This window comes from Myotis lucifugus, unplaced genomic scaffold, assembly GCF_000147115.1.
Source record: "Myotis lucifugus unplaced genomic scaffold, Myoluc2.0 scaffold_0, whole genome shotgun sequence".
Classification (NCBI taxonomy): domain Eukaryota; kingdom Metazoa; phylum Chordata; class Mammalia; order Chiroptera; family Vespertilionidae; genus Myotis; species Myotis lucifugus.
Window position 1 is genome coordinate 38,578,859 of NW_005871048.1, and position 15,839 is coordinate 38,594,697.

Sequence of the window (15,839 nt, forward strand, 5' to 3'; positions counted from 1 at the left end):
TATGTGACAGACATGATGGCGAGCCTCTCTACAATTTTTCATTTTTCCCAAGAATCAAGATCCAGAACTACCAGAAAGTTATTACTAATAAACCAGTAATCAGGTCTCTGACACTTTAGCCCCATCTGCTGGTTAATTGCTTGCTTCTGGTGCTACTTTATTCTCTACTGGATTTTGTAGATCATGATACCCATGGTAACGTGAATCTATTTCTACAGTTCCTCTTGCCAATCCCCCCCAAAGAAAAATACCTCTTTTGACAGGGTCAGATTAGGTGGTTAGCAACTAAAATTTCATAGTAGTGGCAAGAATATCTCCCATTTGTTATGATTACCCAGTTAATTTATATACAAAGAAACATATAGTATAAAAATATTTAAGGAGGTTATTTTTCCATTTCCTTAAAGAGGAGCTCTTATTCTTAAAGCAGAATCTAAAATGAAGACCTGCATATCTGTATCATAGAGCTTTTGAAATGCATAGTGAATGTTTTGATCAAATATATATAATTTTACTTCAAGTATTTTAGAGATGGCTTTTCTAAGTGGGAGACCCTAATCAGAACCTACATGTGCTAGTCAGTGACATGAACTGAGAACTCATCTGCATAACAAATCCCACTGTGGCCTACTGAGAAGCTGTATTGGGTATAATACAGGAAAGCCTTACATGTGTACATATTACACAGACGTATACATGTAATGTGAACTTATGTACATAATACGAACTTGAACATCTGCATGTATAGATGAAGGCAGATGTGTCCTGACTTTAATGCATCAGTGCTCATGTCTAAGATGTTCCTCTGAGCTCGGAGGCAGTGTGCATGTCCTCCCCTCAACATGTGTCCCTAGTCTCTACTTATTTCTTTCTTTAGAAAGTGGTGGTCCATGTGAAGGGAGCACCAGGCCTCTGAGAAGTCCTCCTCGTGTGTCACCATAAAAGGTTTAGTCAGTTCCCAGGTGAAATATGACAGACCTGCTTTATGCTGGTTTGAAGCAAGGACCAGACTGGATTCCTTACATGTTCCCCAGGACTGGACTCCACATATCCCAGTGGAGGGCTTGGGGGGTAGGACCCTTCTTCCAGACACCACAAAGTCCCTTTCTGCAGTTCGCCTCTCTAAGCATAAGATTCCATCCAGTTGAGTCCTCCTTGAGAAATGAATGCTCCCATGGCTCACTCTGTGCTCCTCTCGCATAAATTACGGGTATTGAGCACATCAGTCTAATTGGCTGTGGGTTTCTTATGGAAAAGGACCACAACTTGTAACCACTACTTCAATTCATTGCTTGACACTTAACAAATGTTGGGCTAAATTATAAATGATAAAATGATATTTAATATGTGTAATTTTATAGGATTATTTAAAAAGATTTTTATCTTTTCAGCAAACCATTCCTCAAGCTGCTGCAACAAAATACCCCCGGACTATTCATCCTGAAAGTACTACCTCAGCTTCCAGATCTCTCGGAACCAGATCAACTCACACCCAGTCTCTCACAAGCGTTCATTCCATCAAAGTGGTTGACTGAAATGAATACGTTCATATTAAGATCTTTTAAGTGCTCTGGTTTTACCAAGGATTAGAAGTCTTTAGTTTCAAATTTTTCCATATTTTTAGAACATCATGGATACATCATGTTCACCTTTTCAGAATTATAAGAGACTTTTTCAAGCCACACCATCCTTTGTAAAATAATATGTAGGATTATTTTAATGTTATTTTTTTAATTTAAGCAATTAAGTAAAACTTTTTTAAATTAAAAATCTGGACTGTATTTTTTAATAGGCTCAGCCTGTGGCTGATTATAGCATCAAAGTATATAAATCCTGTTTTTTCTACATTATTCCACAAAGCTGAATCATTTCCAAGGTTCCTAAGTAAACTTCTAAGAGAAGTTTATTTTAAAAATTATTAAAACTAATAGAAACTAAGGTATTTTTAAGTGAAAAAGATAAAGACCAAGAGTAGTGATATTTTTATCACAGAGTTTTTTGTGACTGTAATGTATTTGTCTTCATTTTCTAGTAGTCCAGCAATTAAAGAAAGGGGGAAATGGCAACACCTATGAATAATTTTTGATGTTAAAAGGAAAAAAATTTACCAGCACAAAAACACAGTTACAGAAACATCAAAAGAAAATTTTCTATTAGAATGATCCTATTTCTGATATTCTTCCTTGCCTCTTCGGAAACCTCAGTTTGGAATCCATATTGTTCTCTCTAAACATCCAGTGTCCTGGAGTGGTGTAGCCCTGGGCAACTCGGCAAATCTTCCAAGCCTGAGTAGAGACTTTTCAATGCTGGCCAATAGGAAGAAACCATCTGGGCAAAACTGACCAAGCAGTACAGAACCAGGCTTCTAATGGTTCATTGCTGGCTGCCTGGGTTAAAGTACTTATGGGTGCATAAAACATGAGTAGATTCTGAAGTATCTGTCTAGGGCTTCAATTTCCATATTGTTAACAGGAGTGGGTAGATTTAATACTCTGAAGCCTCTTCCATTTTGAACATGACCTAGTTCTATGCTCTAATTGTGTTGCAGGAAACAGTTTTTCTTATGTCCTTACATTGTTAACGACATCAGATATCCCATTTTCTAAAGGGGCAAATCAGGGCTTTTCTGAATTATTTGAACTATCTGGCCATGTCTTAAAGAGTGTTAGATCCATCTTATGCCAAACTTGTTCTGGGTTCTGGCCCAGCTACTACTGTGGCAAACAGCTCATGGGTTACAACAAACACAAACCAACAGCACCTCATCTGCTGCCTATACAGAGGGCAATCTCCTTACCCCCTTCCTCTCCCCGAGGGCTTCCATCCCTCCCAGTCCAGTCATGAGGGACAGACAGGTTCCATTTGCAGTCCACTCATGAAGCCCTGAATTAACACCCATTGTGGTATACAGATCAAGTCTTCCTTTCTCCCCGCTATGCATAGCCATCCCATCTCTCATCTCTTGGAAGAGTACCCTCGAGGTCAAATAAGTTGTGCTTGGTACCAAGTGGTGGCCAATATGGTAATTGATCCTGGTCTAGGCTCTCCCTCCGTCGCCATATCACCCCTTTTCCTTCACGCCTGCTCCCTTGAGTTTGCATTCCTGAAAGAAGCAGTGGCATGTAAACGGGCTTCAGGCTCCGCTTTTTGAAGAACCTCAATTACAATTAGGAGCAGTTTTCAGTGTGCAAGCCATAATCATGTGGACAAACTGAAGTCAATATTATGAATACTGTAATATCATAAATCTTTTTAAACTTTAAGTTCTGGAAGCTATATGGTATAAAGCCTCAAGTAATTAGTGTTAGCCTAAGTTAACGTAAATTCAACAATTAAAACACTTTATATTATTATAAAGTATGTATTCATATTTTTCTATAAAGAGGTTGCCCAGATTTGGGGGGGGGGGATGGGAGGAGGAGTAGCAAGGTCAGTAGAAACTGGCCAGACTGAAGAACAGATGGAGACAAGACTTTTCACTGAACACCTTTGTTAAAACTTGGGAATCATGTGAACATACTAACTGTTCTAAACATAACATTAAGTGGGCCAAAGATGTAGAACTATAAATTCATGATAGAATAACTGGGTTGATATTATTTCTGGCCTTACAGACCTAGAGTCAGAATTTGAGAATGGAGAGACTTAAATTATAATGAATAGGTGCATATAAACTGACATAAATTGGTACTTGATTTCATGTTTAATAACTTTCTCAGATTACAAAAATAATACATGTTCACTGTGGAAAAAATTGGAAAGTACCAAGAAGTACAAAGAAAATAAAGTCACCTATAATCAAATCACCAAGAGATAAAAAAAAAATATATTGGTATATATACTTCTGGCCTTTCCATACATACTACAATATGTGTTCTTTAAAGCTAACAGTGACTATAATTTCCGAAGCCAGTTTCACTCACAAGAGAAATAATAGTTAACGAGGTCAATACTATGGGCATGAGGCTACAGGCATTCTCCCTTCATCCTCACCAAACTGCTATGGCAGGTATTTCTTCCATTTTTATAGAGGAAACTGGAGATTTGGAAATTGGAATATTAGAATGCCCAAAGTTTCATAATTAAAAAGTGGCACAATCACTACTCAAAACCACGTGTATCTTACAATCCCCGGTTTTCCTATATGCCATGCTGCTGCTCCCACCATCATATTTTTCTAAAACATGAGGGTACAAAATCATCCTAGATTATGCTATCACATATGTTACATCAAATGACAGAAATGGGAAAATCATACAACTTGCCTTAAGCAAAAGCCAAAGTGTTTTTTGACTTTTCAGTTCAGTGGTTGGGAAGTAGAATACCACTTTTTCATCTGTTAGGGATCTATTTCCACTATCCTCATAGCTGAAAATCAATCCTGCTAGAGGGACTTCATGGCTTTAAAGAGCTGAACTTCAAAGGACTGGATGCTGAGTGGAAAATCACTTACATACAATTTCTCTAGGCATTTATGAAACTACATTTCTTGGGCTTTGAGTTAGTTTCACTTTTGAATTGCCGTATCTTTTCTGGAAAAAAATAGCATGACATTTATTATTAACGGCTAACATTTATTAAGCACTTACTATGTGCCAGGCACTATTACACACTTAATCCCACAACAGCCCTTCGCCAGATGCCTTTGTTAATAAATGAGAACACTGGCACAGCGAGGTTACAGAACGTCTCAAGGTCACACAGCTTGTTAGCATTGGCGTGCAGACATGAAGTTCAGAGCCCATGCCCTGCATCCCTTCAGAGCATGCCTCTAGTTACTCCCTGGGAGTTCTTATGGATACACTTCCCCAGTGCTATGAGGACAATGTCATGGAAAGTAGGCATCGTCCAGGCACTATTCCTTATACTTGAAACTCAATATTGGATCAGGTGTCTGATTTGTGGAAGTATGGTCTCAGCTTCATGAAAAAAAAATGGTAGATGTTGCTATATTTTGCATGAATGGTTATGATTACATGTAAGTTATAACACCACCTAATTTATTGATAAGTTTTCAAAGCATCTTCCCTAACAAGATAATCTTTGGCAGAGTAATTTTTAGCACTAACCTCAGCTGGCAAAGCAACAGGCTGCCTGCTCTTTTCTTTCAACCTGGAGATGACATTTTCAAATGCACTAACTTGCCGTATCCCAACAGGGGCCAAGTAGCATCTGGAGCGAGACAATTCTTGGTTGTGGAGAACTATCCTTATGACCTAGTTCAGCGTTCCTGTCCCCCTGTCACCTCCCCTATTCTCCCCCGCCTCCCCCCCCTACCCACACACATAGACAAAAATACTCCTGTACTTTTTCAAATGCCCACTTAACACTGAGGACTGAAAAAAACAGAACAAGGACTCATTGAGTCACTCACCAAAGAAGCTGCCTATGCTGACTGAGCCCCAGTGAATCCCAAGCTGGGACCGTTGCTGCTCAGGGCAGTGTCTCTGCCAACGGTCCCCTAACATTTCAAGGGACCAGGAGTGTCTGTTTATTGAAAACTGTCACTCACCAGCTAGTTCTTGGAAACCTGCGCGGACCAGCTCTTCGTACAGGTGCCTGACCGGCGCGGCCTGCATCATCAGGGCCCCATGCAGCCAGATGAGCAGAGCCCTGTGGCCGTGTTCACGGAAGCTGTCCTGTCCTGTGCCACACACACAAGGTCAGAGGCAAAACACCATCTGCTGCTGCTGTCTCTCTGTGCCTGGGATCTCAAGTCTAACTGTAACTCCTCTGCGGCTGCTCTTCTGGTGATGGTTAGATCAAAGCCCCAGGGGAGGAAAGCCCTTCCAGCTGCCCGCACTGGTGCTGCTTTAGGGCGATCAGAGTGGGGACTCACTCCAGCACTGGCCATGCACCCACTGTGCTTGACATAGCCCAGAGGAGCGGACTCATGATTTCACAGTCGCATCCCTGCCCTGCGGGAAGGGACAATCTTAATGAGACGTGGAGCTTTTTAAACATAAACTTAAAGTGCCTATACCACCTGGGGATCTTGTTAAAATGCACGTTCTGACTCAGTCAGTCTGGGGTGACGACCTACGTGTCTAATAAGCTCTCAGGTGCTGCTGCTGCTGCTGCTGCTGCTGCTGCCCGTTACCCACACTCTGAGCAGCAGCAGGTAGCAACCTGCCACTCCAGTTTCTGGTGGAAGTCTGCATTCCCTCCCCTTTCTGGACCAGTGAGTGCTGGGCAAATACTAGTACTCCCTGGATACCTAACCCCTGAGAAGTGTGGGGGACGTGCTGGGATGTGGAGATGAGAAGCCACTGCCATTCCAGTAGGAGGTCACAGTCACAAACACAGGGCAGGCTTCTGGCTCAGTGGAGTGTGTGCCCAGGAGCTGGGTCTGAGCTCGGGGAGGAAGTCCATGGGACAGACTGTTGGAGGGACCGGCGTTTCAGGGAGAGCAACTGTGCACATAAAGAACATACTCCTAGGTGAACCCTCTGATCTTGCCCTTGCCCAACTAATTTTCCTTAAATACCATCATTAACATGCCATGCCTCTGTTCAAAAGTCCACCAACTCCCTGGTGCCACTACCGGAATCACAATATAAATGGATTGTGAATGTTACTGTTATCATGCCAACGAGGGTACAAACTGCATCAAACATGTGCCATGGCTTACTGAGCCAATGGACCCTCACCTGGCAGAGGTAGGCCCCGTGTAGGCACTCTGCAGTGTTGGCCTGAAACATTTTAAACGCCCCCTACTCTGATGGCAAGTACTCAGAGGGCACACTATATTTCCAAACCATTTCTTCAGGCCAAGAGCGGTTTCCAGAAGACAACTTTCCTAAAGACTTCACAGAACATATATGTCTAATTAGCAACAAAGGAGAAATAACAAAGAATTCTTTTCAGAAACTATAGCCAATATTCAATATTTTCCCTTTTTTTCACATGAAAATGTGTCCTAGAATTAGCCATAAAAAGCATCATCACTTGTGGTACAAGTAGCACGGGGTCAGGGGATGTGCTTCTGTGTCTACAGTCCCCAGCAATCAGCGGTGCAAGTCAACGATAGCATGGGGCTTGTTCACATCTCATGATACCCACATATGGGAATTGCTATAAGTAGAAAGTTTTCCCAAGGAAAGTGTTGGCTTCTTTGTTTATAAAGTTAATTGGTTGATTAATGCCAAACAAACTTTCTATCTTTCCTAGGTTTGGGCCAAATCATTAAAAAGCAAAGCAAAGGACTCCAGCTGACGTGACCTCACTAGTTCTGACAGCTGGAGTCTTGGCATCCTCTAAGAGAGCCCTAAGTCTGTGTCCCTGGTACTTACCTGGAAGATCTGCCACCAGGAAGGACTGCTGTTCCCAACACGGAATGCCTCTGCCCACATCACCTGGGGGTGCTCACCTGACCACTGCTCCTCGATGGCTCTGATCTGGTCATCTGTGAAGTTCCATGCTCGGGCCAGCCTCTGCCACTCGTTGGCCTTCAGCTGACGATAAGCCAGGTTCCAGAGGAGACTGTGAATATGCCTGGTCTCCTGGCTGTGATCTTGCTTGAACGTCAGAGGAAAGTTGGTTGGTGCATCCCTGGTGCTCTCACCATGCTTCTAAATTGAAAGTAATGGTATCAAATGATTTTAGATATTTTCTGCTTATTGCCTTATTTCAGAGTAAATATTTTCAGATATAACTGGTAAGGGGGTAACCAGGACTACCTTTTCAATGTTATCTATCATTGGATCATTTTTGTCATTCAAGATGGAGACAAAAAAAAAACAACGAATCCCTTAATAGGGTGCTGTTATCAGAATGTCCACAAGAGAGCACTATGGCAACTACTCCCTTACTAGGGAGCTGTTCTCAGCAGGTCCATCAGACATTGCAACACCTCCCTGCAGGCGAGAGCCCTCTAGGTCTATCATGGGGTTTTCTTTTCAGACTGTCAGATTCATTACTACCGTGCTGTTCTCAGAATGTGAGTACTGTCTGCCTGACACAGGAAATGTGAGGGGTGTTACAGTGTTGTGTCCCTTGCTTCTGTCCCAACCCACTATTTCCCCACCCCCAAAGAAAACAGAGGTGATGCCTCGGCTAAGGAAATGTCACCATGAAAAATGCATTTTTAATGTATCGTCCTTCCTTGCCTCTCTCCAGGCATAGTATCTTTCTGCGTTTATGAGCATGTCCACAACAAGGCTGTGGTTGCTCTGGGAGGCCACCGCCAAGGCAGTCTTCCCTTGCTGAAAGTTAAAAATGAAAGTGTCAGGTGGGATGGCCTAGTTACTAGGCGGTTCTCAACCTGTGGGTCGCGACCTCTTTGGGGGTCGAACGACCCTTTCACAGGGGTCGCCTAAGACCATTGGAAAACACATATATAATTACATTACGATTCATAACAGTAGCAAAATTACAGTTATGAAGTAGCAACGAAAATAATTTTATGGTTGGGGGTCACCACAACATGAGGAACTGTATTAAAGGGTCGCAGCATTAGGAAGGTTGAGAACCACTGGGTAGGTAGGAACTCTAGTTTTAGAACAAGGGAGCCTGGGTTCAAATCCTAACCCTACTGCTTCCTTGCAGGGTGAACTTGGGCTGGTCCTTAGCTGCTCTCCATCTCAATAACTACTTCATGGTGTTGTGGTGAGAGGTATATAAGATAATGTATGTAATGCCCTTAGGACATGTCATGCACGACACATGTAAATTGTCCAAGAAATGCTAGATATTGATCGTGTCTGGTGCTGGGTCAACTGGGCAAGGGAAAGAGTTTGGGCTAGGGACTCACGATCAACAAGTAATATTTTACACGTGCTCTACCAATGAGAACCCAAACATTTATCCAATACCCCCCGGGTTCTCCCTGGCTCACTGCCCTGGGATGTGCTCAGCAAATAAATTACATGATTGTACATTTTCTCCTCCAAAGGCAGACTCGACCTGTGGCAGAGGCTTTAGTAAGCGGCCATGCCACCACCCTTCCATAGCCTTTCCTTCCTTTCTTCTATAGGAAGAGACCTCTTGGTTTTAGCTGGGCACTTGGCCACTCCAAACAATTCCTAGTCCCCCTTGTACTGAGTTCTGGCCAGCGGTACATGCAACTTCTGGGAAGTATCTTTAAATAGAGGAGGGATTTCACTCTCCTTCCTTTCCTCCTCCTCCTGAGTGGAATGCTGGCATGGCGGTAGGAGCTCAACAGCCACCTTAGCCCAGGAAGCGGAAGCCGTGCGTTAAGAAGGGTAATAAGACAGAAAAGGGCTAGATTTTATTAAAAGTAATATCACTCATGACAACATGACTAATTCATAGCACAGAATTCAGCTTGCTGGGCTCCTAACTAGAATTTGTTTTCTATTATATCATATTACCTCCAACCAAGGATGAGGGTTGAAATCTTAACCAAATAGTCTGATAAATAAGGGTTATTCTAGACATAATTTGGGGCAGGAGTGGCCTGGAGCTGATACGGTACCTTAGATAAATTACAGAAGGCACACCTTTGTCAGGATGGATATAGCTCAAAGCCAGGCACACAGCTTTGCAAGCAGTGTACTCTAGATGTTTCCCCCTATATTTTATGCAGTACACAATCTAGAAATCTATACATTTTATTTTCCTGAGCAAAAGGGGGCAGTTCCCTTTGTTTTGCCAACGACCCATGAAAAATTTGCTCAAGAATCCTGACAAAAATTAAAATGAATGGTCAGACATAACCCAAGAAGAAGTTCCAATCACAGGAACCTATGTTTCTATGCTTAGGGATCCAGAAATTTATCCCAATAATTCTCTCACATCTGACTACTTGCAACTCCCAGCAACCCAAATGATTTGGCTGTTAGGGCAGGCACTAAGACCCAGGTGAGCCTAAAAATTAGGGCTGAAAGTAATCAGCTTCTAATCAAAAGAGACAGTAATGAAATTAGGAAGAACTGCATTTTGCAGGCATTTAGCAAGCCTCTAAGTATACATTGTCTAAATTCTGGCTTGTAAAGCCATTTGCATCACCGTAATTAGCCTATTTGGGGAAGGCAGCATTCTGAGAGCCAGTTTTCAGGCTCATAGAAAACCTTTCCTGGGCCTGGCCAGCATGGCCAGGTTGAATGTTGACCTATGAACCAGGAGTTCACGGTTGAATTCCTGGAAAGGGCATATGCCCAGGTTGAGGGCTCGATCCCCAGTGTGGGGTGTGCAGGAGGCAGCCAATCAATGATTCTCTCACATCAACGATGTTTCTATCTCTCTATCCCTCTTCCTTCCTCTCTGAAGTCATTAAAAATATGTATTTTTTTTTTAAAGAAACCCTTCCCCCAGAGTGTGTGCTGGAGTGGAAATCCAAACACTTATGCCATTGAGGGTGGAAGGCCCTCGGGGAGCCTTGTGATATCTCAGGCCCAGAGAACAGGTTTCTGGGAAAGTCAAATGTATACCAAACCTTGGCTCCTTTTTTCCCATCCAGGTCTTAATTGAGTCGGAAACAGTCACTTATCTTTGGTAAAAATTGTGGGAGCAGATAGAAAAGGTAGCTTTTATTTATTAATTCAATATGTGTTTGGTGCCAACTATATTCTAGGCCCTGAGAGGAAAGAGAGAGGAGGAGAAGGAAAATCTGGGAAAATCAATTGTGAGGTCTAGTAAACTGTGGGCTATTGTTCTGGAAACAAAGTCAAGTTGTAGTATTAACAGTGTTTACTCAAATAGCCAGTCCACTATCACCAAGGGACCCAACATGAAGTCCCTGCAATGCTATATAGATTCTCCACCCCCCCCCCCCCCCCCCCCGCAAGACTGCCCTGGAGGTGTTATGTATTAATGAAAAAGTAGAATAAAGTACAAAAAGAAAGCACAGGAAAATACTAACACTAAATGTTAATACTAATCCTAAATGTTATTAGAAGCTAATGAGCTACAACCCGTGAGGTGCCACCTAAGTCATGGAATTATGGGTAGTTGTGTTTTCCTTATGCTTTTCTATGTTTTCCAGATTGTCGTCAGAGGAACTGTATTATTTTTATTATCAGAAAAAAGAGTTAATTTTAAAAAGTGACATACAGAGAAGAGTAAAATAGCATATCACTACTTCCAATCCTAGAAGTGTAAAATGTGTGATTCGGAAGTAGAGTAGGGTGATTGCACTGGGAATTAGGGATATGCCGAGCTGGTGAACCGTCTGGGTGAAGACAAGATGGGAAAGCACTGGACAATCGAGCAGCCAGGAGCCGTGGCTTTGAAGCCAGGCTCTTACTATGTGTGTGCCCCTGCTGTCATTAACATTTCTCAAATCTTGTCTTAAAAAGTAGGGTTTTTTGTCCCCTTCACAGAAGACATGTGAGGATTGAAGGAAGATGGAGTGTGTGAGCAACTCACAGGGCCGCCACCAGCAGTCTGTAGCTTTTCCATCATTCAGTAAAGCTAATGGACAGTCATCCCGCTACCCTCCAATGGCTGAGCCTGCATTCCTTCATCAAACAAGTCCCCAATAATAGCCAAAAGGTGGAAGCAACCCAAATGTTCAAATAAAACCCTCAAATGCAAATCAACCGAACAGCGGAACTGACGGGTCGCTATGACGCGCACTGACCACCAGGGGGAAGACGCTCAATGCAGGAGCTGACCCCTGGTGGTCAGTGCACTCCCACAGCCAGAGCTCTGCTCAGCTGACAGATGGGTGTCAGAGGACCGGGCTGATGGCTGGCAAGCACAGCTATGGCACGAGCCTCTCCCACGGACACCCCCTGCGTACCCAGGCGCAGGGGGGAAAGGATGAGCAGGAGTGGCTTGGCACCCAGCCCAGGCTCAGGCTTGGGCTCCTCCCTGGCCACATGCCACTTCATGCACTACTTCATACTGTGCGGGATCGCCATGGACAGCAGACTGGAGCCCAACGAGCTAGCGGGTAAGGCTGGGCTGTGGCGGTGTGGAGGTCCACGATTCCCGCAGGCCAGGCCGAGGGACCCCACCCGTGCACGAATCTGTACACTGGGCCTCTAGTATACAATAAAAGAAATTCTAACACATGCTACAACATGGATGAATCTTGGGGACATTATGCTAAGTGAATAAGCCAATTACAAAAGTCAAGTACTGTAGGATTCCACATATATGAAGTGCCTAGAGCAGTCAAATTCATAGAGACAAAGTAGAATGGTGGTTGCCAGGGCCTGGGTAGGGAGAAAGGGAGGAGGAGGAAATGGGCAGTTGTTCATAGAGTTTCAGTTTTGCAAGATGAAAAGGTTCTAGAGATTGGTTGCACAACAGTGAGAAGGTACTTAACAGTACTCAACTGCACACTTAAAAATGATCAAGATGGTAAATTTTATGTTTTGTGTATTTTACCATTTAAAAACTTTTTAAAATAAAAAGTTTAGACATGCATGAGTATGTTTATTGCAGCTCTGTTTATAACAGTAAAAGCTTAGGAACAACTTAAATGGCCATCAGCTGAGGACTAAATTACCATATGCCCATACCACACTCTATTATGCACTTGTGTAAAAAAGGATGAACTCTCCACGTACTAATATGGGACCATCCCCACTTTATATTGTTAAAGCAAAAACGCTACATGCAGAACAATATGTAGAGGTATATAACCACTGTGTAAAAGGACAGAGGAATAAAAGAAGAGTAAATATATTTATGTTTGCTTACCTATGCAGAAAGAAACTCTAGAAAGAACAGAGAAATGTATGATAATGGATACATATGTCAAGGGTAGTATGGGAACCAGACAAACAGGGACAGGGGTGGGCGGGAAACTTTTACTGTCAAGCCTTTACTAATTATATATATTGCACCATGTGAATCTGTAATCTTTTTTAAAAAATCAATAAATAATTTGAATTTTAAAAACACATTTTATTGTTCAGAGTAAAAATTCTTACTGATTTATCTTGGGATGCTTTACTGACTATCAAGACAAAGGTTTCTCTAGTTTGTGTCCATTTCACAAAGGCTATGCTGCTGCTCAAGGCTTCCAGCCAACAGGGCATTCTCAGCAACCATCGCAGCTGCACAGAGTGAAGTCCATGAAGTTACCTTATCCACAGCCTTCAGATCACAGCCTGCCTTCAGCAGGGTTTCCACCACGTCCACGTTTCCAAGGTCGGCAGCTACGTGCAAAGGAGTCTGCTGCCTCTGCCATGAGAAATTTCAAAACTGTGAGCCAAGCTTGTTAAGAAGGGGAAAAACTTGCATAGTGACAAGACAAAGGGAAAATAGTGTTCTATATCAACATCAGGAAAAACAGATAAGATCACAGATTTTTAAGTACGCGCAGGGGACATTCATGGCAGTACTGTTTATGACAGTAAAAAACGATAGGAAGTTGCATGTTTAACAAGGAGACTCATTGGATCAGTGGTTCCCAACCTTTTTCTGGCCATGCCCCACCTAAGAATCTCTAAAATCCAGATCCCCCCACCCCCGCCCGTGACATATAATTCTTATTATTCAAAAAGTGAACTCCTATTCACATGGAGGAAGCCTAAAAGGCCATTAACTTGGTCTAAACAAGCTTCCAAAGAACATGGTATCCATGAAAGAAAAAAATAAAAGAATGAAAGGACAGTTGAAGTACTGAGGAAGAAATCACTAAGAAACTGTTAAAAAAATAATAATATGAAGTGATATGAAAAAATAGCAAATAAAGTTTCAGAACATATAATAGAGAGCTGAAATGCATAAATATGTCACAGTATATATTTACACACTGTATATGAGGCCCCTAGAACCATAAGAAATGCACAAAATTCACTGTTAATAACTCATTCTCCAATTGCCCCCCTTCAAAATCAAATTGCCTCCCTGTGGAGCATGTGCCCCACAATGGGAACCACTGCATTAGATGAACTATGGAATGCCCATATATTGGAATAGTAGGCAACTATTAAAGATAGATTTTAAAAAGTGATTTCAATATGAGGTGCCTAGAACAGTCAGGTTCATAGGGACAGGAAGTAGAATGGTGGTTGCCAGGGGCTGAGGGGAGGAGTCTGGAGAGTTACTATTTAATGAAAATAGCGGTTGTGATAGTTGCACAACAATGTGAATATACTTAATGCCACTGAGCTGTACATTTACAAATGGTTAAAAAGGTAAATGTTATGTCATGCATATTTTGCCACAATAAAAAATAGTTTCAAATATTATTTTTTAAAATGGAAAAATACTTACTTAACATTAAAAGCCTTAGGAAACAAGGAAACAACATTGTATTTAGCTGAGCTCAAATATATATATATAAATTTATATAAGAAAATACATCCATGATCTTAAGAGTGATAATATCTAGATAGTGGGATCAGAAGTTACTTTTATTCTCCATCCTCTTCTATTTTGTAAATTTCCTGCATTGTAACATATAAGAGACTATAGGACTTCTCATTTCTTTCTGGAACAATCATTTTCCTATTAAGAGGATGAGAGTGTCTCAGAGAATATCTGAAATCGTAAGAAGCCACCCACCTTAATCTACCACCCAAAGTACTGCCGATGTGAAACATTTCTAAAATATTGGGACAGAATGTTGGTTGTGATATAACCCCACCCCTAAACCAGAGAAAGGAAGCAACTTCCCCAGGTTACACAGCTGGGCAATAACCGAGCCCAGTACTCTTCCTACCAGCGCACAGGCCAACGTACGTAGGGCATTCCCATAATTAATATCAACGTGCACTTATTAAAGACTCTGGGATGGCTGCATGCCCCTCAGGGGGGTCATCACCCCAGACATTGCACTTACACGGACAAACCTACCGCAGGCCTATCCAACGTGGAAGGTAGACACACGTGTAAACCGTCAAATCCTCGTAAAATCTCATGTGACAGTGCTGCTGTAAGTCTGAGGCAGGAGATGCGCCAAAATGCTAACAAGAGTTCTCCTTCTTTGGGGAGATTACAAATAAATTTTAAGTTTTTAGCTTATTTATGTTTTCTTATTTCATATACTAAATGCATTCCTGGTCTAACAACAAATTAAAACAATCAAGTCTGGTTCTATAACTGGATGGTAGCTAGCATACCCTCCTCTGCAGTGGATCTAGTAGGAAAGGCCGAGGGCATTAACATAGCTGAGCACATAAGTATATTTAAGAACAGAGGAGCTTTTCTTCCCCCAGACTTTGGGATAGAAGACGGGGGAGAAGGAAGGACCCTGGGGAAGGAGGCACAGAAGGGCAATGGTCTCCATCAGCTCAGGGCACAGGTGAGCCCCGAGGAGAAGACGACACAGATGAGTGGGTGCCCCCGGTGGACAGATGTGCAGCAGGTTAGCCGGCAACCCGCTCACCTGGCTGGCTCCACCCCAGGGCACAGCCCAGGCTTCTCTGGGAAGAGGCAGCCAGAAAGGCAGGGGGAGCCCAGAGGTCTCTGTCCTCAGGGTTCTGGGAGGGCTCCTCTCCAGAGAGCTTCCCTTTCCATTCCCTCCCAGCAGCTCCTGGGAGAGGGCAGCCGCCTGAGGGGAGGCCCATCCCCACCCTCTTCACTCTCCCATCCCCACCTGTCCACTTCCAGCCAGAGATGGATTCCTTTTATGGGGTATTCGATGCTGCTCCCCTGGATTGAAATCATGGCGATTTTTATTCCAAGATTTTGCCTCTGGGCTAAAATACTGTCTATAATATAGAAACAAAGCTTCCTTCTTGTGGCAAAGCCCCCCCACCCCCCCCCACCCCCGCCCCCAATTACAACATCTCAACTGGGGGTGGAGCTTTTCATTTAAAGAGCCTCTGGGAACTTACCTCTGAGCTACTGATCATCTATCAGAAACTCCAGGCCCATTAAATAAACGTACTGGCAGAGCCCCATTTGTGTGTTTGAAAAAGACGAAGTATTTGTGTGCAGGTTACAGAGAAAACAAGGATAAAAAGAATGTGCAC

General features: G+C 42.8%; 2 protein-coding genes across 6 annotated transcripts in view; one reads left to right on the forward strand and one right to left on the reverse strand.

The window, feature by feature from the left end:
* POC5 (POC5 centriolar protein) overlaps nt 1-1,770 on the forward strand; it is a 36,402-nt gene extending 34,632 nt beyond the window's left edge. For all 5 annotated transcript variants that reach the window (XM_006081312.3, XM_023750590.1, XM_023750600.1 and 2 more), the window contains one exon: nt 1,392-1,770. In XM_006081312.3, the coding sequence (XP_006081374.1) occupies nt 1,392-1,535 (144 nt within the window). In that variant the 3' untranslated portion in view covers nt 1,536-1,770. The remainder of the gene's footprint in view (nt 1-1,391) is intronic.
* A 2,694-nt stretch (nt 1,771-4,464) lies between these two features.
* ANKDD1B (ankyrin repeat and death domain containing 1B) overlaps nt 4,465-15,839 on the reverse strand; it is a 39,401-nt gene continuing 28,026 nt past the window's right edge. The window contains 5 exon segments of the mRNA XM_023752375.1: nt 4,465-4,532; nt 5,513-5,644; nt 7,370-7,571; nt 8,109-8,204; nt 13,000-13,098. Coding sequence (XP_023608143.1) covers nt 4,465-4,532; nt 5,513-5,644; nt 7,370-7,571; nt 8,109-8,204; nt 13,000-13,098 — 597 coding nt within the window.